The sequence below is a fragment of the Labrus bergylta genome, chromosome 18, assembly GCF_963930695.1.
Source record: "Labrus bergylta chromosome 18, fLabBer1.1, whole genome shotgun sequence".
Lineage (NCBI taxonomy): Eukaryota > Metazoa > Chordata > Actinopteri > Labriformes > Labridae > Labrus > Labrus bergylta.
Window position 1 is genome coordinate 16,385,132 of NC_089212.1, and position 24,604 is coordinate 16,409,735.

A 24,604-nucleotide genomic window follows, 5' to 3' on the forward strand; every position below is an offset into this window, starting at 1 on the left:
TGCCAGTATGTGTCTTGTGACAGAGCCACTCACAATGAAAGAAGCAATGATTAGTCCAAATGCAAAGGAATGGCAGGAGGCGGCTGATTTGGAATATGAGTCGCTACTGGAAAATGGGACGTGGGACTTAGTGGATTTACCAAAAGAAAGAAAAGCAGTAGGATCAAGATGGGTGTTCAAAGTCAAGCATCATAGTGATGGACGAGTAGAGAGATACAAGTGGAGACTCGTCACCAAGGACTACTCACAGTTGTATGGTGCTGACTATGATGAGACATTTTCACCAGTGGTACGATTCAGCTCTGTTCGTACATTACTGTCCTTTGCTATTCAAAACAATCTACATGTGCACCAGATGGACGTCGGAACTGCATTCCTCAATGGACACCTGGAAGAAGAAATCTACATGGAGCAACTAGAGGGATACATCAAACCAGGGCAGGAACACCAAAAATCAATCTATGGACTGAAGCAGTCTCCTTGTTGTTGGAGAAAGACCTTCACAGAGTTCATGATGGAACTTGGATTCAAACAGAGCACATCAGACCCCTGTGTGTTTGTGAGATCAAGACTAGAGCTTGAGATACTAGCAGTTTACGTGGATGATATCATTCGGATAACAGAGTCCACTGAGAGCATGAACGAGCTGAAAGCGGCTCTCAAGGAGCACTACAAGATGAAAGACATGGGTGAGCTGTCCTATATCCTGGGCATCTCTGTGGTAGACAAAGAGAAGAACTGTGTCTTTCTTCATCAAAAGCATTACATTGAAGCCATACTTCATAAATATGAAATGGATAAAGCAAATCCTGTAGCAACTCCTGCTGATGCCAACATCAAACTGAAGAAAAGTGATGGTGTAAGTCAAGCCAGTACACCAACAAAACTATCCACACGACCACACGACCACACATAGCTCAAGCTGTGAGTGCTGTGTCAAAGTTCAACGCAAATCCCGATGCTGCACATCTGACTGCTGTGAAGAGGATATTTAGATACTTGAAGTGGACAGTGAACCTTGCTCTTAAGTATGAGCGGTCAGATTCTGGAGCTTTGACCAGACGTTTACCACAGTGATCCTGGAAGACAACCAAGGAGCCATCGCAATCGTGAAGAATTCCGTGGATCACTCCAGAACTAAACACATTGACATTCGCTACCACTACATCCGTGAATGTGTGGAGAATGGACAAATAGAACTGCAGTATTGTCCAACACATGACATGAAAGCGGACATCTTGACCAAGCCTTTGACTAAACAAAGGTTTGAAAAACTAAGAGGAGCGATCAGACTTTTTTCCTGTGTAAGAGTGGTTGTTTGTGCTTGACAGGTGAACGCCAAACGCTGCCTGATCAAAGCAAGTCTGAAAACATGTGAAAAAGAGTTCCAGTAAAATCAATGTAAACAAAAAGTTAAAAAAAAAAAAGGGGTGAAGCCTTTTTTGATGTTGTTTAAAGATTTATTTTCTTGTCATTTTGTGAAGGAGAGCATGGCTCTGTATTATTATTTAAAGGTTCTAAATACCATTGTAAAGTGGGAGTGTTGTAGTACAGTAATTTTACCTATGGTGGAGCTGTTCTCTGTTTCTCCTCTGCTTATCAAGTGATGTTGTTCTGTGCTCACACTAAATAAAGCTCACGTTAAACTTGCAGATAGAAATCAAAATACTACCTGAATGCTAAAGAGAAGGCAAGAGCAGAGACAGCTAAGCTAAAGTTAGTACACAAATGCTAAAAGGCATTGATAAGATCTCGTCAGAGTATTTGATGAGATGATTGATGCTATCCTCAACAATGTACGAGTAAACTAAGAAGAATACAGCAAGAGTAATTTAGCTGAACTTAGTACAAAGACTGAAAAACCAAAGCTTTCCAGAGGTAACACATGTGTATTGAATCCCTTCTTCAGCACGCTGATTCAAATAGCTTAGCTTGATTATTGTATACTTACCGTAACTTAAAAGTAAAAATAACCCGGAGCTTAGCACAACAAATTTAAACATCTAATCACATACTTTATCCTTCATATATTTTGTGTGCCATTTCATTATGTATTTTATGTACGAGCTGCTCAAAACCAATTGCCCCTAAAAGGATTAATAAAGTTGTTTGAATCAAATTGATAGCATCAGTCATTTTATCTAACTAATAACAATGTCTCATCCATTATGTTAAACAATGTCTTCCTGCTCATCTTGAGGCTGTGTCAGAGGTCCTTCTTTACCTCTATAGATCTCTCTCTCAAGCTGCTACTGTGTCCACCTCCAGTGTACTATATTTGTCTCACAGTGTGTTGACCTGCACGTCTCCAGGGTCCGTGAAAACTAGAACACATCGTTATTAACAAAACAGAACCTTGTCTCTTCCCCTCTGTTGGTTTTCTTCTACAACACAACATCTCATATTGCAGCACATATTCATGGGATGCCATGCATGAGTGTGGGCACATTTACAGCAGATATTTGCAGACACCATGGTGACACTGCCAAGAGAACCCTGCATCCACACATACATTACACACATTAATACATGTAAGAGGAGGATAACAAAGATCTGGAGGATGACATTCTTTTACCTTGTCTGTCTAGTCAAACAAAACAATAGATTCCCAACCAGAAGCGGATCTACTAATCACAGTGAGAGTTGCAGCAATTGAAGAAGTCAAGCAAACTGGTTCAGATCTTGGATTCTACCCAACCTAAAAGTCTCAGTATGTCTCTAAAAAGTTCCACCACCAGAAACATGGTAAAACAGGCAAAAATATTGGAGTTGCTTTTGTAAAAAATAGAAAGATTAGAACACAGAAAGGTTTCAAGACTAAACTGAGTTTCATTAGAACAGATGATCAGTTGGTGTTTCTAGACCTTGAAGTACAGGTTCTGATCTCAGCAGCCCTGCTCTCTCCAGTGCTTTGTCAACATTGGGAATTAGTTTTTCGTTAAAGTCCCACAGGCGTGTATCCTTATTGAGCTCCTTGGCATCCAATTTTCCCCTCAGAGAACCACGGACGTGAATGATCCGACAAACGTCTGGGGGAACTTTGTATGTGGTTCCAAAAGCCTTGAGCACATCATGCACAGAAACGTGCTCCACCAACCTGTTAATCACAGAGACACAAAAGAACAGTGTATCAGTGAACCTCGTCTTGGCTTGGAGGAATGTTTTGGATTTCAGTTTGAAGTCCGGCTGCACTCTGAATTGAGCTTCTGTTTGACTTAGAGCAGACTGTCCTTCCAATGTTATTATCCAATTCTGAATAACTTCATGTCTATTAGGACTCTGATTTGCTGTAAGGTATATCCCCCATCAATCTTTACAACATTTAACCCATTTAGATTGGATGCAACGTTTGCCTGTCCACCTTTAAGATCAGATCTGACGCTGACGTGCACATACCTTTAAGACTTGATGCAACATTGTTTTTGTTGTTTTTCATTGATAATTCTAAAAAAATGTTATTGCACTTTAATGTACAGGCAATTATTTAGGTTTAAGATTTCACATATTTCTAATTTGATGTCTCTTTCTGCTCCAAAAGCTGAACAATTAAGAATTTAGTCTACATTGAAATTCTTTGCCGTTTTTCTGGAGTTTTGGGAGGTTGTTGTCAAAAAATGCTCAGGTTTGAGAGGGTGTTTTTTTTGTTGTTGGTGGGATTAGGATGGATTAGGAAAAAACTTTTTACAATGACTGAAAAAAAAAAAAAATTCCAAAAAGACTTGGCAAAATACACAATACATAGTACCAAAACACTGGCTCTTCTGACTAAGTGAGCAACTTATCAGTCCAAAAATCCTCATCCTACCTTGGCTGAACTATTAACTTGTGCGGGTGATATTTTGTTCTGTCGGGGTCCTCCCTGTAGATGTGCTCCAGAATATTGACCCCCGGCACTTTGTCCCACTTAGGTAGATGAAACCTCTTGCTTGGCTCAAAAACAGTCTTGGGGAAGATATGGTTCTCAATGAGGAACACACCTGTCTGTAGAATGTGACACAACATGGGAAAAATACAAATATTAATACATGTCAAATATGATTGTTTTGATTCTGTTCTAGCAAAAGTGGCCTACCTTTGGATGCTGCTGTTGGAGTGTGTTCATCAGAGACGTCAGGTTGTTGTGTTGGTATGGCATTATAATCTCATCAATATCGTTCAACAGGACGTAACGCGACCGGTCCATGGATCTGTAAACACACTCGTTAAGTGTAGCCAGTTGACCAAAGTAATGCACGTCCCCCCCGCTCAAAGAGTAGAGCCAGCCCCAAGATGGACTCAGAAACAAGTCGATCGGCCAAGGAACTATCTCCAGGAAGCCTGTCCTGTTGTAGCTCTTCAACAGGAGGTCCAGTTCTGGGCCACAGCTGGTGTTGTAGATCACCACCCGGTCAACACCTAGCAACCTGCAGATAGGTAAATCAAAGGTTCAATCATTTGTTTAACCAATTAAAAGAAATAACACAGTTAGTCATATTGTGCTAGTAGCTAGCAGCTTTTTTTACATCTCTTGCAGCTTACATATTGACATTTCAAAGCAGGATATTCACGCCCCTGTCTGCAATGTTTTTATGCATGGATGCAGAATGGTTGGGGTTTTCTGTTCCACCCATGATCTATTTTCAGATGTAACAGGCGCAACAGGGGGAGACAGTGAAAATCGGTAACAATGTGTAACATTGGAACAAACTAGTTAAAACTGATTTTTGTACAACTTTGACTCACCATGTCATTAATTAACGACTCTCGCGACTAGTGGCACCCTAACCCATTACATAAATTAGGGTCGTGTTAATGGAAGTTAATTGGCCAAAACCGTTGACATCAGGATAAGGCAAAAGAAGGAGACAGTAGAACAATGTTGGATCGCAGCTAAAGAAGTTCCGAGATGAAGCATTAGAAGAGGTAAAACTGACGACTTTGATGTCATAATGACAAAGGCTGTACTTTAGGGTAAATCACTGCGTTCAAAAGTATTGGAATGGATAAGTGTTTGTTTCAACTTGAACTTTTCAAAGTATGACAACAGCAGCGGAGGGATAATCAGATATTATGTGATGCAATTCAGTGCACTTTCTACAGAACCTTTTAAATCATGAAATATTTAGAGAAAATGCCTTAAGGTTGATTTGGAGCTGTGTAATGTGTGGTGTGATGCTGACCTGTACATCTCCAGCGACTGTACAAACTGAAGCACATTGTTGATTCCTCCAAACATATTAGAGATACAGACTGTGAAGTTAAACTGCAACTTTTTCTCCTCATTCCCTTTGATCTTCTGGTTTCTTATAGGAAGCCAAAGCTGGTCCAATGCCTTCACTCTTTCTGGCTTAGTCTGAAGAGTAACATGTGTAGCGTTGCAGTTTTGAGGAATCTGACACATGATATCCGCAGTGACAAAGGGATAACCAAAGTTTTCTGTATGTTGTAAAATGTTTGTTGGGATTGTATTTGATAACTGGCCTGCACAGCAGAAAAGACAGTAAAGAGGTTTGGTGGAGTTTTTTTTAAATATGCTAATAATGCGTAAATCAAATCCTTTCACTCTCTGGTCCATGAAGGCTGACACCAGGAAGTGGTCAGTGTTGTTCAGGGGGGTGATGGTGTCCTCGGCAGTCCTCACAGGGCATACTTTCGGAGGCTCCTGCAGCCTTGGGGGGGAAATGTACTCCACAGGAGATGTCCCAGTGACATAGAGAATGAAAATGATGGTAGAAACGAACAGGAAGAACAGTTTCCCTCTGAGTTCTATTGCTTTGTTCATCTGGCCAAAGAGGGTAGATTCCCAACCTGAGGCAGAAATACAAACAACAGTTAGAGACATGATACATTTCACTAGATTTAGATGGTCTGTTTTGTTTCTGCACACAGAGGTGTCAAGCCATTTTAAAATGGGGGGACTGGGACCTCAGATTTTTCTTTTGTCTTATATATTTAAAGAAACATCTCATTTTTATATAATATGTAGAAATTATCAATTATATTTCATGTATGGAAGAGATCTGATTGAAAAGCTACGAATAAATGAACAAATAAAAGGTGAGGAATTTTGCATGATTTAACTGAGGTTCCAGACTGATCGAGAAATAATAACAATTTTGCCTTTGATTAGAAAAATTTTAAAATGGAGAAAAAAAATTGGAAAATAGAAGAAAAGATTGCAGAACATGGCACATTCTTCCAATGCTTTTCAAAGAAGACCCCTTTGCCCCATTCCAACTTCAGCCTGATCACCCACTACCAACTACTGCTTGAAAAATCGTGACCAAGATTTCGGCTACTCTTTAGCTAATCAAATTCATTTGATGAAAAATTGTGCAGTTTGTGGCTACCATCAGATTTTTTTGTACCTCAGACGGTAAAAACATCTGACAGAGGTTAGAAACAAAACTAACACGTTTAAAACCCACTGCTGACACTTCTGCGACCCACTTTTGGGTCCCAACCCTCCAGTTGAAAACCACTGGTTGAAAGTTTTATGACACACAGGGTTTTGCTGTTTGTTTGTATATCAGCATGAAGACAATCACAGCCGTGCTGATATCCAAATTAACAGCACTCCCTCTTGTTCTTCTGTATCGTCCAGCTCTTTTTAACATACACAAAGGACTAATATTATTAGAAGTACCTTTCAGTCTCATTCCATCAATGGGATTTTTTTGAAGATATTTTGTTGGGAAATGTATTTGATTACAAAGATGTATCTATTAACTTCAAGTTAATACTTACTGCAACAAGTAAAAGCTGTTAGTCCAGCCGTTGTGCGTTTGAATACGAGACTGCTGGTGAACATCTAAGACCTTAGACATAGGAAGTCTGAGTCCAAGATCACAATCCATTAAAGGTAATACTGTTTAGATTTACAGAGGCTTGGTCAGTTCAAACCCAAGTTTTTGGGGATGTCCATGTTTTAAATTGGATTTTGTATGATTTGAAGGTCGTTTTGACAGAAAGGAAAACACACAAAGTACTTTCTAGATGGGATTCCAGCCTCATTTTGAGGTGGCTTGAAACAAGCTGACATCTGTTTTTGACAGCTGTCTCTCAGCAAAGTAGCTCAGACTGCTTGAACTGGATTTCAAAAGGGACTTCGCGTATTTAGTTGTCACAGCAACACATACAAAAGGCTTTCCGATGTCTGGACAAACACATCCAGTCAAACCACTTGTAAATAACAGTGTGGATGGTTTATTTTTGGTTCTTTATTGAGAAACTTATAATGTGTCTGCAGTCCAAACACATGCTAATGTGCCTTGCTGAATAAATAATGAAAGGGTACAAAGTGTATTATGGCAGAATTAGTAATGATTTTCAAGTTGGAGGGAAACTACAGCATGCAGGTATTTGTTAACAGGCTGAGGACACATTTGTTTTGTTTAACACACGCTCAGACTTTACTCGGATTATAAATCGGCATCAGGCCAGCACTACAACAGGTGAGACAGGTGTAGCAGGAGAGTGAGGGACATGTTAATCCTACATATACTTTATAATGTGCGAGAATCTCAGTAGCATTTCTAATCATCCAGAAATATTTGGAAAGCCAAGACAGTGTAGACAGTGAAGTAAATACACTGCCTCCGAAAACAGGGTCAAGTTGCTAATTCATTTATTTTCTAACAGATCAAACTCCGGTTTGACTAAACAGACAGTCCATTATTGTTTTACAGTACAAACATTGATTGCTGTTCCATCCAGCCCGCTTTTATTTTAAAGATGTTATCCTGATCTTCAGATGTTGGAACCTTCCCTAGATGTGTCAGTTAGGGGTCTTTGGCCGGCGCCTGGACATCACGGGCCAGATAAGGCTTGGCAAAGACACTTACACTCACCTGTGATTTCCAGCTTCCAATTTTACTTTACTGCTAAGACTTCAAAGTAAACTAAGAGGGTAAACCCACATATAACTGCTTCAAGGCAGGTCTTTATTGCTTTGAGATAATAGTGCAACTCACTGATACATGTGCTGCGGACCGACCGCAATTAAATCAATCAGAAATGACCAAATATGGCACTACAAGTGTTTTACACAGGACATGTGAACAGAGGAACTACTGCAGACACACAGAAGCTAGATGAGGACGCCTTCAGCTTGAAAACATGAAAGTAATGACTACAAATTAAAAGAACACAGCCCCAAAGTTAATGAATTTCCATATTTGTAAAAAAAAAAAAAAAAAAAAAAAACAATCTCAAAGTCAAACTTCTTAATAAGAAAATCCCTAGATAAAAGCAGTTATATTTGCAAGTCACAGTAAATTTAGCTCTGATGTTAAGGTGTTCTGTTACTTGTAGCTTGTTCGATTGAAAGAACAGGAAATTCTGGTTATTGATCAAATGGATCCAAAACCCTTTTTCATAGTTGCCCATCACTCTAAGAAATTGATGTAAATTCACAAGGTAATTTCAACAGTATGATCCTGTTATGTTTAAATACAGGACATTACTGTATTATAACGGTTTATAACAATAGTTTACTGTATTATTGCTTGAAAGAAGCAAAACAGTAATTTACCGTAATGCATTTTGGGAAAAATAAATTGAGACCACATTGTTGAAAGGACAGTGGAGTTGGCTTTGCCAGATTGTCATCCATCTCCATCCTGACAATTAAGAGGTGAGTGCCTTACTGCTTTGCTAGTTAGAACAGGCAAAAACCATCACTTACTAAATTTGAAGTCATTTGTAAGATTAAGGTTAGCTAGATTTGGAAATTACACAAACACTGAAGGCAGACACACGTGCAGTGAGTGAATTCTTTGCGAGCTAACATCAGCTTGAAATACAGATCTTAACAGTTGCTAAATGGGACAAAAAACGAAACATTTTTTTGTAATGTGGTTAACTAAGTGGGCTATAATGAACTTGACTTACTTGCCTGGTGGTAATGGTAAGGTTAGCTAACATCAACAGTCACTTTATATTTGTTTCAGCTTCAACTGACACTGACTATTGATTAAATATTGAATTAGAAATGACTAGGGCCTACTAGGCAATATGGCCATAGTATAATATACAGTATTTGAAAATGTATAAAAGGAAACTTTAGTGAGACTGTCAGAATGGACCTGAAGCATGTTTTTTGTTTTTTACTGTTTTAACACATAAAGCTGCTGCCATACATCCTGAATTCATGTACTACCAAGACTTATTTTTATTTGTACTAGTTCTACTTCATACTTTTACTTCTTTCTATATAGAGAATATTCAGAAAGGATTGTACATATGATAATGTTCACTGTTCAGCTGGAGCTGCTTTTGTTCTAATGTTGTTCTTTCCCTTTACAGAATCCTTGTTATGTGGCAGTTTCAGTCTGGAAGGAGAAATCAGAGGGAGGTGCAGGTCCAGGGACCCAGTTTCCCTCAGAGGACAGGTTGTTTATTCAGTTTTGAAACTATAACATAATTTTTTTTTTCACTTCTCTGTTTAAAATGTATCTACCGAAACTCTTTTATGCACTTTTTATACATTGGAAATGGCCTTTGCTAAATGTAAATATTTGTGCTAGATTTTTGCCTATTTAACCTTCATGTTCTTTAAGTGTATTTTCTTTGTTTATGTCACAGTTTAAATAAAGACAGATGTGGTTTGAGAAGACACTTTGAGGTTTTATTATTTGTCTTAACATTTTAAGTTGCAATTTTAAAGGCACTGTTTATTTATTATTTTAAAACCTGACATGCAAGGAATCATTTATCAAATCACTAGGTTTAGAAAATAAATATATTGTGTCCATTTTGGTAGAAGGAAATTAATCTATAGCTAGGTGTAGTATTTACAATTCACAGTAAAAATCTGCAAATGAACAGTATTAAACAGTTTAGGTTTAAAAATCATAGCTTTTTGCTGTGATTTTACAAAAATGGTAGAAAACTGTAAATGTCAGCAACAGCAATATACCGTTAATTTTACAGTAACTTCCTGGCAACCCTACTGCCAGTTGTTTACCATTTTTTAACAGGGGGAATTTCCAAGAGTGCATATTGAACAGCTGTGTTTGTCTTTCGCCATGCCTGGACTTCAGTTGTAAATGTGACACTATGACAATCTCCAGCCCAGAAGTTTGGTTCCAAAGCATCCTTGAGTGAGATCATTGGACCTGATAGGACACTAACTTTCCCTGTTTTACTGACCACAAGAGTGGTAAGGCACAGATTTATTAATAACCCTGTGGAGACTGGTTCCATCTCTCATCAGTTTGAAAAGCTGAGACATTTCACCCCGACTCAGAACCCAATCATTCATATTCCTTTTGCAGGGTCAAACAGCATTTCCTGCAGATATGTCTTAAATCTCAGCAGAGAAACGCCTGAGTGCTTCTCTTGACTAAATATTAAACTGGGTAAACTACTGATCAAATCATTCAGTAATAGCTCTCACGTGCATCATGTATTGTTTTTTTAATAAATCCTAACAACTCTGCACGATACTGTAGGACTGGAATGCCATGATCCCATACGACCATCTAAAGTCTGCTGCTAAAGTTTTATTTTTTGAGTTATGTTGGAAATGAACTTTGTGGGTGTGTATGAATTCTTAATTCCAAAAATGATCAACTTTTAATGGCTACAAACTTGTAACTTTGTTTTTATTATTTTTATCAAAAGAAACCAGATATTTTCTTAAGCTGAGTATTATCCTTTGTGCCGTCTAATCTTGGTGCTCTCTTTACTTACAGTTATGACAACTTATCACTTTATCCAAGACGACAAACGCCACACTGCCTAATTATGTGTTTTGATTACGTGTTAGAGAACTGCAAACGAATAACAGGTACCTGTTCTATCACCGCAACTTAAAAAAAAAAAAAAAACTCTTTTTGCACAGACTCTTTGAAGGCAGCTGATGATTAGTAATAGATCAATCAGTCTGCTCTTATTTAGAGTGAGCATTCGTAACAGAACGACAGCAATTAATCAGTGTAAAATAAACGAGGCCTTTCAGAGTCGTGATGCTTTTCGCAAGATTTTTTTGTTAATCACTTCAAGCATCAGTGTAAGAGCGAAGAGTAGTGCAATAATAGCTTTAACACATTTTAAATTGAATAAATAATACAATGATAAAACGTTGATTTCCTCTAAGAAAATTTTTACAGGCTGTTTCTGTGCCTCGCCCTCCAATGCGATGCGTCATTTGATACCACACAATGACAAGTCATTTGTTTTTTTTGTATCCCCATTTCACTTGTCTGACTGGTCCCACTAGGAACAGATACGGGCTACGTTATAGGGAATACATTTTTTTGATTTGTTTATTCCGAACATGTAACAGAAGACAAAGGTGAACATAAAAACAAACAGACAGAAAATAAATAATAATTACAATAGCCCTATTCGCACGGGACTAGTATTACCTGGGGACCTCTAGTAATTTGTAATAAATGCGGAGGTCGTCTGTGATCTTAATCCCGTGCGAATCTGCCATGTCCGTAATTTGTAAAGTAAAGATTCCACCGCAAATGACCTACCATATTTCGCCAAACACAGAGGTTATGTGATAATATTAGTCCCGTGCGAATCAGCATCTCTGTGATTTGGGGTAGGTTTTTTTTTTTTTTTGAGGTTTGTTGTGTTCTCCGCACCCTTTTTCTGCCTTTTCCCGGACCAGAATTATGGAGGCTGCATTGGCAATTATAAGTGAAAGTTTTGATAGCATTTTGGGTGCAATTCAGGAGGCTCATCTACCTACACAGCATGGAGACTCATTCGCAGAAAGAGCAAGCCCAAATCCATGAGAAGAGCGAAATCTCGAAAGATGATAAGATGCATGGAACATTTTTTACGCATAGATTACGCAGAGCCTTGTGTTATACGAGTAGAGTATGTCTGTCTGTGAATGGCTCAGTGCGAGTGAGGACAAAGAGAGAGAGAGAGAGAAGGAGGGGAGTGTGTGTTCGGCAGGTGTGTGCGAGAGGCACATTAATGATGTCGGGGACCGGAGTAGAATCAGCGCACAGAAACTAGTCAGCATCTGATACCGTTTGAGCTCTGTGTGCGTAATACACGGCCCGACTCCTCAAGTAACAAGCCGGACTCTCCCTGTCTGTTTACATCTTGATGCACCCCAGTTAAAGTGAGGGCTACAAACTGATTTCTCAAATCAGTTTTAAATTCCTCATTCCTGATGACAATCTCTCATGACAGATTCACACACATTGCAACATTACACACAAATCATAAAGATAACATCAATAAAGGTAAAACAACAGAAAATACATCACAATCATACGTTAAAAGCTTGTTTAAAGAGATGAGTTTTGATAGCTTTTAATGATAAACAAGGTGGCTGAAAGGGTTGTGATGATGAAAAAGAGACGGCTATACGACGGATTACATGTGTTTACACTTTTTGCTGGATTGTATTGAAATTGACAGATGCTGTTTCATCATTATTTGTAATTGTCATAGATGAAGGCCTTTTGTTTGTGGCTGCATAGACCGCCGTGTCTGCTTGGTTATCGTATGACCGGCAGGCCTTTACTTGCACACTTTGTAGTTTGTTGTGGTGTGTGGGTTGATTATTTGTGGTTACATTGTATAGCCTATTTGGCTGTATGGGCGTCCAACTGTCTTTTGCCTTTTATATTTGGATACCCGCCCGGCTAATTCAGTTTACCTGGGGGCCTACTTATTACATACTTTAACATTGGTCAAATATGCGCACAGACTCTGCCTTAAATACGGAGGCCTACAGGAAAAGTATCAAACAAGGTTATTTTTACACACAAAACAGGGGCTATTCTGTCTAACAGAAATTAGACCAACACATCTAATGAATGTGTTTGTACAATACATAGAAACATATAGATGTCTTTATACATGCTAATACATGAAGAGGATTCAGACATAATCCATACGATATAGGGTATCTAAGTGCTTTTTAAAAGATGTTTTCAAGGTGCATATTTAGAAATAAGACCACTCATTAAGATATAAAATCAGGGGTCTGTCGGTCATACAGAGGGAATCCCCACACATGTACATAAATACATCAAAAGACAAAGTTCAGGAGAAATATTAACTAAACAATTTGCATTTACCTGCGGAAAATGCAGGGGAATGCTGACCGCTGAAATGCAAAACACTGCTCACTGAAGAAGAATCAGCAGAAACCGCTGAAGTATTAGTAGAAGATGAAGAAAAAGTAGATGTAGAAGAAGAGGAAAAAGTAGAAGAAGAGTAGTAGAAGAAGAAAAAGTAGGAAAATCAGAACAAGAACTCACTCACAGCTGAAGTGTGGTTAGTCCTCTCCTCAGTTGAAGTTAGGCAAAGCAGGCGGGGATGGTTATGAGTCTCTGTCCTTCTGTCACGGATCGGGAAAACCAAGAGGAGGACCCAGATGCAGAATCAACAAAAAAAATATTTAATCAAACATAGAGGAAAACAAAAACTCACTTTCCAAAAATCCAAACAGGAGAAAACAAGGAGCCACGGGCAAACCGACACCGACAGGTGAGACTAATAACACAGGTGAAGACAATGAGGGCAATCACAATGGAGGGAAACACACAGAGGAAGGAATGGACACAAGAAACACTGAGGACAACTACAAAATAAATACATGAAACACTGAAGACACACAGAACTCAAGACTGAACCAAACCCACTAGAACATGAACACTAAACACTGAAAATGCAAAACTAAATAATACCAAATCATGACACCTGCGACTCCGACTCTCTGTTGGGCGGGGCGATGCCAAAGCAGTGACGTGTGTATTTTGCGTGCTGCCGCACATCTGCTGCCTATCAGAACAAATACTGGTCAAGCCAGCCGCTCCTCGCTTTTACATGGTGAAGCGAGCCTCCCCTAAATTTGAAGTGCTCACGTATTCTGATCTTTATGGTAAATGCTATGGACTACAGAGAGAGCGATTTTGCCTCGTTATTAATCTCCTTTTCCAGGCAAAAGTGATGAATGCCGAAAAGTACTAGTAAAAGTACTTCATAGTACCCGTGCATGTAGTCTTAGAAGTACTTAGTCCAACCATATCAGAATCATGGTGTACTTATGGAAGAAAATGTTTTACAAGACATCAAAGTCAGAAAAAAAGTCTCATTATAGTGATTTATAGGGGACTTTCACAGTGGATTTCTCAAAAAGTACTCAGTAAAAGTACTTCATAGTACCTGTGCATGTAGTCTAAGAAGTACTAAGTCCAACCATATCAGAATCATTGTGTACTTAAGAAAATATATATATTATATTATTGTTTTGTCCAAGAAAACTGTTTTTTTTTTTTAAATTGTGAACACCTCATTTTGAAAAACGGAAGTTACCGCAGACTCGCAGAATTATTCTCACACTAACTTCCCCGACCTCCGAAGCTATTCCCTGTACAGTATTCTGTTTACTCCCGTTTCATACACGTGTATCTCATAGTCAGTTTTATGGTAAGACCTAGGCATTTAGCACTTCGCGTCATCGCTCTCTCTGTCTGTTACTCCTGCTCGCTCTGCAGTCCGGAGCATTTACCATAAAGGTCAGAATACGTGAGCACTTCAAATTTAGGAGCAGCTCACTTCACCATGTAAAAGCGAGGAGCGGCATGCTTGACCGCAGTGAGCAAATTACCCCATTAATCAATTGTTTATACTGAATGTCAGACAAAGGTATGCACCATTAACAACATTATGAGCTCATTAGAATCATTTCCGGTTGGATTAGGGGGTTTACGTCTCACCTGCACCTTCACGAGACACATGATAAATTAAGTAGTTTACATACATAAACTTTTGAAAAAGTTGCATTTATTTGTTGGGGGGGATTAAAAACCAGATGATGGCTGATGATGTCATCTGAGGCTGATGGGATGAAGAAGGTGATGAAACAGTGTATAGGCTTGCTGGTGATGGGGGAAGTGGAGGTTTGCACGTGACAGTGGCATGCATGAACTTGAGTAAGAGAAAGTCATATTTAAATAAAGAGTGGAGCAGTGCTATTGGATAGATGTTACCAGGTGATATGAACAGCTGATGCTTGCTTAGTGTGAAAATGGAGCTTTAAAACCCGCGTGCAGAATATAAAGTCTTCCTGACTGAACTTTCCCTCGAGCTACATGTATCTGGTTAAATTATTTGTTTTTCTGGATTCATTCATTCCCAATGGGTGACAAGAAATATGTTGATCTTTTCAATCCTATATGGAGCAGTGAGACAGTTTTCAATAGTTTTGTGTCCTAAAAGGGTCACCAAATAAAAATATTGACAAAGTCTCCATTTATCAATAAAACACTATGCCTTTGCCAGGATTAAGAAACATGAACAATGAAAAGCTATCAGCAAACTACACAGCATTTTCTGAACAACCACAACAAAGCAAAATAAGTGATTTTTTTCCTACTCTAATGCCTCCTTGATGCCCTTTTGTTTTGTTGGATCCATTATAAGAAAATACAGTGTTTGCTTAGGCTATAATGTATCTACCAACAACTTTTTGAGGATCATTTATGAAGTGTTGATCTTTCCATGTTTGTTAAGACATGTTTGTCAAAGTTTGTTTGAGTCCAGATGAGTTACACAGAATCACATCTGGTGCCTTAAATGCTCGTCATGGTGAGAAAAAAGAAAAAGCTACCATCTTTAACAAACAGAAACCATGGACAGTGAATAAAGGATTATGGCTACTTTGGTCTTGTATGTACTTAAAAGTGAAGTAGTGAAAGAAACATAATGTTCTTCACTCAGGTAAATCATCACAACAACTTCAAAGCTTTAGGTGGGATGATTTTGATTTTAATCTTGTAGGGAGTCAAACTTTTTTGAGAGTAAAACTTGTTTTTCACCAGCAGATGTCCCCGCAGAGCAAATATTATCCGGCAGCCTCTGCTGCTGCTATTGTACTCCTGTCATGTGTGCTGATGATGGACTTATGATGGGTCTGTGTAGATTATATAACAGAGAATAAGGTAGGGTAAGGCTTGTCAAACATTTGTAATAAATTGGCACTATACAAATAAAGATTGATTGATTGCAGGTCAGACTTTATCACATGTATTGTGAGCTTTAAGCCAGTTTCAATAAGTCTATGATGAGGTCTGAAGCAGCAACATGTCATAACTATACAAGCAATCTGATAGATCCTGTAATAAAGAACGAGTAACAATCGTATGTCTCTCTGTGAGATTTGTAAGACATTTTCAAAAGGACTAGCCTATATGTCGAACTGTCGTCTCCACAATACAGAGAAAAGAAAGTCTTACTTCTTTGTCACATTAACTCAGTTCCAAACACCTCAGAACAAAAAGTCCTAGTGACAAACATGTGCTAATATGTTCCCACTATCAAGTGGCCCTGACATACAGGGAAAGAGTGTTACATTTCCCCCCGTTACTGTCATCTTTTAAGGCAGGCTTTAAAATCTGCAACACATTATTCTAAAAAGCGCATGGTCACAATAGTAGGACAGGAATGCTTTCATGGTTGCTTATAACTTTGCCATTGATCAGCACAGAAGATCGAGCAAGTTAATATTTGGAGTGAATCTCTTTCAAACACAGTTTCATTAGCAGGTTCAATGTCACATAAACAAGCAAAATTAAGTTCTAGTGAGGCTTGTTGAGATGTCAGGGTTCAATATAAGTTAAATTACATAAAGGTCTGAGAGGCAGCACAGGTTTGTGTTTCATCTCCCCTGAGCCCAAGAGTTCAAAACGCAAAGGTTTGCGGTCTCCATGGTGACACAGCACACTCAACAATGCCTCCACACAAAGAGGAATGAATAAACTCAGAAAAAGCCAAGCTGTACTTTTGTAGCACAGCCATGCTAAAAGCACCTTCTAATATTATATTCAACTCTGAAATATACTTCTTAATCTCTCGCTAAGAGTTACATAGAAAGATAGAAATCAAAATACTACCTGAACGCTAAAGAGAAGGCAAGAGCAGAGAGACAGCTAAGCTAAGGTTAGCACACAAATGCTAAAAGGCAATGATAAGATCTCGTCAGAGTATTTGATGAGATGATTGATGCTATCCTCAACAATGTACGAGTAAACTAAGAAGAATACAGCAAGAGTAATTTAGCTGAACTTAGTACAAAGACTGAAAAACCAAAGCTTTCCAGAGGTAACACATTGTGTATTGAATCCCTTCTTCAGCACGCTGATTCAAATAGCTTAGCTTGATTATTGTATACTTACCGTAACTTAAAAGTAAAAATGACCCGGAGCTTAGCACAACAAATGTAAACAGACATCTAATCACATACTTTATCCTTCCTTTATATATTTTTTTTAAGTGTGCCATTTCATTATGTATTTTATGTACGAGCTGCTCAAAACCAATTGCCCTAAAAGGATTAATAAAGTTGTTTGAATAAAGTTGATAGCATCAGTCATTTTATCTAACTAATCTATCTAATAACAGCGTTTCATCCATTATGTTAAACAATGTCTTCCTGCTCATCTTGAGGCTGTGTCAGAGGTCCTTCTTTACCTCTATAGATCTCTCTCTCAAGCTGCTACTGTGTCCACCTCCAGTGTACTATATTTGTCTCACAGTGTGTTGACCTGCACGTCTCCAGGGTCCGCGAAAACTAGAACACATCGTTGTTGACAAAACAGAACCTTGTCTCTTCCCCTCTGTTGGTTTTCTTCTCCAACACAACATCTCATATTGCAGCACATATTCATGGGATGCCATGCATGAGTGTGGGCACATTTACAGCAGATATTTGCAGACACCATGGTGACACTGCCAAGAGAACCTTGCATCCACACATACATTACACGCATTAATACATGTAAGAGGAGGATAACAAGGATCTGGAGGATGACATTCTTTTACCTTGTCTGTCTAGCCAAAGAAAACAGTAGAAGATTCCCAACCAGAGGCGGAACTACCAATCACAGTGAGAGATTATACGTCAAAGGAACAAAGCAAACATGATCTATAATTACAGCAATGAGTCCTGAGGAGGTGTGAATGCTACCACATTTCATGTGACATAATAATTTAAACCTGCACGTCTCATTAAATACAGGAGTTAAAACAAAGTCCTGTCATGTGAAAAAAAAAGCCTTCTTAACTCTTTTTTTTCTTTCTCTTCTCTATTTTTAAACAGCTTGTGTGTGATGTTTCGCCAACATTTGTCTCCTTGATGCCCGAGTTAATTTGCAGAAATGTTCTGCTTTCGCACTAAGTGTATCTTCACTTCCAATTATACTCCAATTTAGTTTTTTTTATAATGTACATCTGAAAAATCTAAAACAGTCCACAACTGCATGCCTTAAATAAATCTGTTCCCTTAAGAGGTACATCAAGCCGCACTTTTTTAAAAAGTGTTGCAAATATTTTCTGATTTAATTTACATAAGAATAGGACAAAAATAGTAGAGACTTGCAATGTAATGTAGTCTAATATGGACTATTCTAATAGGGCTTTTGTTATTGAATATGTCATTAAAAAAAGCCTGTTAGGTCTGAGGAGATTATACGTCAAAGGAACAAAGCAAACATGATCTATAATTACAGCAATGAGTCCTGAGGAGGTGTGAATGCTACCACATTTCATGTGACATAATAATTTAAACCTGCACGTCTCATTAAATACAGGAGTTAAAACAAAGTCCTGTCATGTGAAAAAAAAAGCCTTCTTAACTCTTTTTTTTCTTTCTCTTCTCTATTTTTAAACAGCTTGTGTGTGATGTTTCGCCAACATTTGCCAACAAAAATAGTAGAGACTTGCAATGTAATGTAGTCTAATATGGACTATTCTAATAGGGCTTTTGTTATTGAATATGTCATTAAAAAAAGCCTGTTAGGTCTGAGGAGATTATACGTCAAAGGAACAAAGCAAACATGTCATTAAAAAAAACCTGTTAGGTCTGAGGAGATTATACGTCAAAGGAACAAAGCAAACATGATCTATAATTACAGCAATGAGTCCTGAGGAGGTGTGAATGCTACCACATTTCATGTGACATAATAATTTAAACCTGCACGTCTCATTAAATACAGGAGTTAAAACAAAGTCCTGTCATGTGAAAAAAAAGCCTTCTTAACTCTTTTTTTTCTTTCTCTTCTCTATTTTTAAACAGCTTGTGTGTGATGTTTCGCCAACATTTGCCAACAAAAATAGTAGAGACTTGCAATGTAATGTAGTCTAATATGGACTATTCTAATAGGGCTTTTGTTATTGAATATGTCATTAAAAAAAGCCTGTTAGGTCTGAGGAGATTATACGTCAAAGGAACAAAGCAAACATGTCATTAAAAAAAGCCTGTTAGGTCTGAGGAGATTATACGTCAAAGGAACAAAGCAAACATGATCTATAATTACAGCAATGAGTCCTGAGGAGGTGTGAATGCTACCACATTTCATGTGACATAATAATTTAAACCTGCACGTCTCATTAAATACAGGAGTTAAAACAAAGTCCTGTCATGTGAAAAAAAAAGCCTTCTTAACTCTTTTTTTTCTTTCTCTTCTCTATTTTTAAACAGCTTGTGTGTGATGTTTCGCCAACATTTGTCTCCTTGATGCCCGAGTTAATTTGCAGAAATGTTCTGCTTTCGCACTAAGTGTATCTTCACTTCCAATTATACTCCAATTTAGTTTTTTTTATAATGTACATCTGAAAAATCTAAAACAGTCCACAACTGCATGCCTTAAATAAATCTGTTCCCTTAAGAGGTACATCAAGCCGCACTTTTTTAAAAAGTGTTGCAAATATTTTCTGATTTAATTTACATAAGAATAGGACAAAAATAGTAGAGACTTGCAATGTAATGTAGTCTAATATGGACTATTCTAATAGGGCTTTTGTTATTGAATATGTCATTAAAAAAAGCCTGTTAGGTCTGAGGAAATATGTGAGTTGTGTGTGTGAGGTTTCGTCCTGAGTCTTCTCTCTCTCAGTGTCATATTTCCACTTGTTTGTTTGGATCCAGATCTTCTTCCTTCAGGATTATCAGTCTCGTCTCCACTTTCTCTGTCTTCTTCAGTTTCTTTTGTTCTTTTATCTTTGCGGGTGTTGTGTTGAGCTTGACCTCTTGTGTGTCTGCTTAGTGTGTCCTCCAGGGGCGTGTCCGGTATTTTTTTTTCAACTGGGGGGGGCCCAAACTGAGAATATTGCATGCAACGCTGTGCACTGTCTAACCTGCAAAAATACATTTATCAGCAAATCAGTTTATTTTAGGCTGGATGAGTATTTACTTGCGGCTTTTTATGGAAAGAGCAAAGTAATAATATGTTCCCAGTGTTACATTTCCCCTCATTACTGGCATCTTTTAAGGCAGGCTTTAAAATCTGCAACACATTATTCTAAAAAGTGCATGGTCACAATAATATAGGACAGGAATGCTTTCTTGTTTGCTTATAACTTTGCCATTGATCAGCACAGAAGATCGAGCAAGTTAATATTTGGAGTGAATCTCTTTCAAACACAGTTTCATTAGCAGGTTCAATGTCACATAAACAAGCAAAATTAAGTTCTGCTTGTTGAGATGTCAGGGTTCAATATAAGTTAAAAAAAAAAAAAAATTACATAAAGGTCTGAGAGGCAGCACAGATTTGTGTTTCATCTCCCCTGAGCCCAAGAGTTCAAAACGCAAAGGTTTGCGGTCTCCATGGTGACACAGCACACTCAACAATGCCTCCACACAAAGAGGAATGAATAAACTCAGAAAAAGCCAAGCTGTGCTTTTGTAGCACAGCCATGCTAAAAGCACCTTCTAATATTATATTCAACTCTGAAATATACTTCTTAATCTCTCGCTAAGAGTTACATAGAAAGATAGAACTCAAAATACTACCTGAACGCTAAAGAGAAGGCAAGAGCAGAGAGACAGCTAAGCTAAGGTTAGTACACAAATGCTAACAGGCATTGATAAGATCTTGTCAGAGTATTTGATGAGATGATTGATGCTATCCTCAACAATGTACGAGCAAACTAAGAAGAATACAGCAAGAGTCATTTAGCTGAACTTAGTACAAAGACTGAAAAACCAAAGCTTTCCAGAGGTAACACATTGTGTATTGAATCCCTTCTTCAGCACGCTGATTCAAATAGCTTAGCTTGATTATTGTATACTTATTGTAACTTAAAGGGATACTGCACCCATTTGCATTAAGCTTTGTATCATTAGAAACCTGGTAGTATTTTTGAATGGTCGTGCATCCTGCCCTCATTTTCCCCTGAGATGGGAAATCTTTGTATTTCTAAGTCTGAAAAGTAGCTTCCTATGTCACAAAAATCGTCATTTTGCGTCATCGGAAGCTGTTGCAGTTAGCGGGGGGGAAACTACAACGCTAGTTCCTCATATTTTCCGACCACTGAAGCTACAGACCAATCACAGATCAGTGGGTGGGACCTCACTCCCAGAATTGAAACTTTACGTCCGCAATATTGCTTGGAAGCTATGCAAACAGGCTCTATGGAGAAATCCGATAATGGTGAAAAAATATAAGCTGCGAGATGGCTGCTGCCGACAGGCTGGTCTTATGTCTTGGCCGCCAGGGCCGCCATTTATTTACAAATGTAAGTACTACCATAAGCTTGTTGAAAACAGCCATATTTGTTCTTAAGTCCTGCCTCTGATAAAGCAAATAGTCAATCATAATTTTGGATTTTGGGGTGGCATCTGGGGTGGCCAATAAGATTTCAAGAGGGGGCCCATGCCACCCCTGGCCACCCACCTGGACCCGCCCCTGGTGTCCTTTTATAGGTTTCTAGTGTAGAGTGTGAAGGCTTGCGTGTCTTATAGGTCCTGTAAGACATATGATTCAAGTCTTTATTGTCATTGTGCATGGCAACCAAACAGTAAAGCATCTCCCTGAGCAGCATAGTGCAAATAGCTAAGAGCAGTTTATTAATAGATAAAAGAATAGAATAATATTACGACACTAGATAAAAACAATATTTACAGGCTTGAGACAGCAAGGATAAAAACTGCACTGAAACAGATGTAGAATAAAGTGAAATAATTGGCACACGATGTTCACACGTAGTGTAAGGTGCAGTGGTTGTGATGTCTCTACATCTCAATGACAAGTGACAGATGTCTGCTGCTCTAAGGTCTGCTTTAAGTGCAATTATGGTCCATATGTGTTTGTGCCATTCTGAATGTCCGTACTGTAATTTAACTATGCTGGTCTTGTCTGTAAATATTGCACCTACCATGGGTGTCTGTGCTGCCAGAGGGATCCCTCTTAACTTGGAACACGTATTTACCACATTTTTTGATTCAAGACATTTTTCTTCAAGCAAAAATATTTCTTATTTTGGCCATGAAAACTAACTTGTTAAAAAATCGAGCTATAAAAAAGCTGGCAAACGCTCCCAAAAAATATTGTACAGGTGACTTTCCTCTTGTCTTCTTTTGGGAAAAGATGAAAAGAAGAATAACTTTTACATCCTATTCAAGAATTAGACCTGTAGTGTTTCTTCAGATTTATGTTACAGGTACAACAAGTGCTCTTCATATCTCAATACACTCCTACAATTACTTCTTCATTCAGGAACCCCAAAAACATTTGCAAACTCAGCTTTAAATTCAGAAGAAACACTTTTTAGAACACAAATTAAAAAAGAAAGCTTTCGAAGATAATTCAACTACTTCACTTTCCTGCCTTCACATAATTTCCTATATCGTCACACAGTGGGACTTTAGGCTGGCACTTTATAGCTATTAAGATAGATAGCTTTATTGTCCCAAATGGGATATTCATATTCACAGATTCAGATAATAACACACGCACACACACACACACACACACACACACACACACACACACACACACACACACACACAAACACCTAGTGGTTCCTAACAATGCTGCTGAACTGAACATGTCTGCAGGGACAATTCATCATCTTGTCGTGTTGCCAAACAAAAATGGCCTTATATGACAATGACTATTTCCAAATAAGATCCCCAATATCCCCTGAAACTAACGCTGAAACAAGAGTCCTTACTGAGGACGTTTATCTTAAGAAGTTAGTCATTAATGAATGCTCTAATCAAATTCAAAGGGTAAATAGGCATACTGTCGTTAGGTTTTTGCAGACATCATGTTTGGTATGTGACATAACGCTGCAAAGTAGCAAACTTTAGCTGTCAGATTATTGTAATGGAGTGGAGAAGGTGTAAGTAACATAAATTGGTACTAATACAATAAATGGTGTGTCTATCTAAAAAAAAACGTTTCATTATATACCTTGTTTATGCAACTTGTTTTCTGCATAGCAAGCCGGAGCGTTATCCATAAAAAAAAACTCAACAATGCTCATGTGTTTTGGGCACTACAACAGATTCAATCATGGTGACTTGACACAACTGACCTTCTGTTAAATCTAAACTCTAAAAAAGACAAACGTTTAGGAGGTAATATCCTGCCTATCTGTGATACATGGACACACGCAGAAACATAATGCATCAGGGTTTTAGAGGACCCTAAAAGTAATTCATCTGTCTCATTAGAGTCTAAGCAGGTTATTAAAAGAGAATTGCAGCATGAGAGCAGCTTTGCAAATGTTAGCAGATCCTCCAGCCCTCTGGGGAATTTAAAAATACCACTTTGTCCTGCGCAAAATCAATAGACCAGTGCTATCAGTAAGAGGAAAGAAAACTTTATTTCTGCTAGTAATAGGACCAAAATAATGAAATAATCTTTATATATTGAAACACAACGTAAACTGCAATGCTCGAGGACATATGGGGACGAATAACACCTATTTTCTCACGCTTTTTTTTTTATCTGACTGTGTTTATAACAATAGGGTACATAGTGTGCTACTGCAGGTGAGGTGAAATTTTTCAAGTTTTTTTCTTCACACTTTCTGAAACACACAACCTACAGATGAGACAAATAGGAATGCCATTCGTTTTGCAGATGATAAATCACAAACAAAACTTTGATGAATTATCATTTTGAAGAGACAAAAGACACTAGAATATCTGAAAGGAGATCTCCATAGTCTTTGGAGAATTTTTCATTTTCCTCTAATCAAACTCTGGATTTTTTGTTTGACCTGCTGGTGGGAACAGAGGGACAGTCAGATGAAACTCTAGCACCAGCGGTCTTTAGCCAATCAGAAACATGTTTTGCCACTTAGTCTGAAATCATGTAAGATAATAGAGAGAGAATTGGGTCTATTCAAATCCCCTCAATAAAAATAATTAATGCAATATGTAGAATACTGAACCTAAAAGTTAACGTCATGCATTCAAAATCTCGCCGCAGTAGAAATACAGAAACATTGACAAATGAGCTTAAAGTATCAGAAGTAAAAGTTCTGCAGAGAAATATCCCTTCGTTAATTATATATAAGCCTGCACTTTCAGATTGTTACCATTCAGAGGGTCATACGATAAGTCCAAGAGTTCATTAGATGACGATAAGATAAAATAAAAAATGCAAAAAAAATAAGTTATGCAACACAAAATTAGTTTTGACATCTTTTGCCGACACTTGTTGAAATGGTCAAAAACTGTATTGTCGATGGAACTGATAATAACTCTGATACCTAATCTATAACCAGAAGGAAGGGAGTTAATGTATACTTTCCCCTTCTGATTATCAACTATCAACGATCATTTTCTGAAAGTTTTGAAGGCTACAGCAGTGGTAAATTAAAGAGTAGGGTCTGTTTTCCACCAGCAAGT

The 24,604-nt window shown here is 38.1% G+C and overlaps 1 protein-coding gene across 4 annotated transcripts; it reads right to left on the minus strand.

Annotated features, from left to right (window-relative positions):
- Positions 1-2,493: 2,493 nt before the first annotated feature.
- LOC109997979 (uncharacterized) lies at positions 2,494-13,738 on the minus strand. Of its 4 annotated transcripts, none has more exons than XM_065947711.1 (6): positions 13,650-13,738; positions 13,221-13,300; positions 5,160-5,787; positions 4,073-4,403; positions 3,806-3,981; positions 2,494-3,097 (listed from the first exon to the last, which is right to left on the minus strand). In XM_065947711.1, the coding sequence occupies exons 3-6, from the start codon at positions 5,759-5,761 to the stop codon at positions 2,833-2,835; spliced, it is 1,374 nt and encodes a 457-aa protein (XP_065803783.1). In that variant the 5' UTR covers positions 5,762-5,787; positions 13,221-13,300; positions 13,650-13,738; the 3' UTR covers positions 2,494-2,832. The 4 variants fall into 4 exon arrangements, with proteins under 4 accessions (XP_065803783.1, XP_020508328.1, XP_029136777.1 ...); XM_020652672.3 differs by having other exon boundaries at positions 13,225-13,300; positions 13,650-13,737; XM_029280944.2 differs by lacking the exon at positions 13,650-13,738 and having other exon boundaries at positions 13,225-13,626.
- Positions 13,739-24,604: the final 10,866 nt, after the last annotated feature.

Excerpts from the sequence above, each read along its gene's own strand:
- LOC109997979 (XM_065947711.1), bottom strand. The coding sequence starts at position 5,761 with ATGAACAAAGCAATAGAACTCAGAGGGAAACTGTTCTTCCTGTTCGTT. Across the intron at positions 3,982-4,072 it reads TCCAACAGCAGCATCCAAAG|ACAGGTGTGTTCCTCATTGA; the intron begins GTAGGCCACTTT and ends CACATTCTACAG. Across the intron at positions 3,098-3,805 it reads AAGTTAATAGTTCAGCCAAG|GTTGGTGGAGCACGTTTCTG; the intron begins GTAGGATGAGGA and ends TGTGATTAACAG.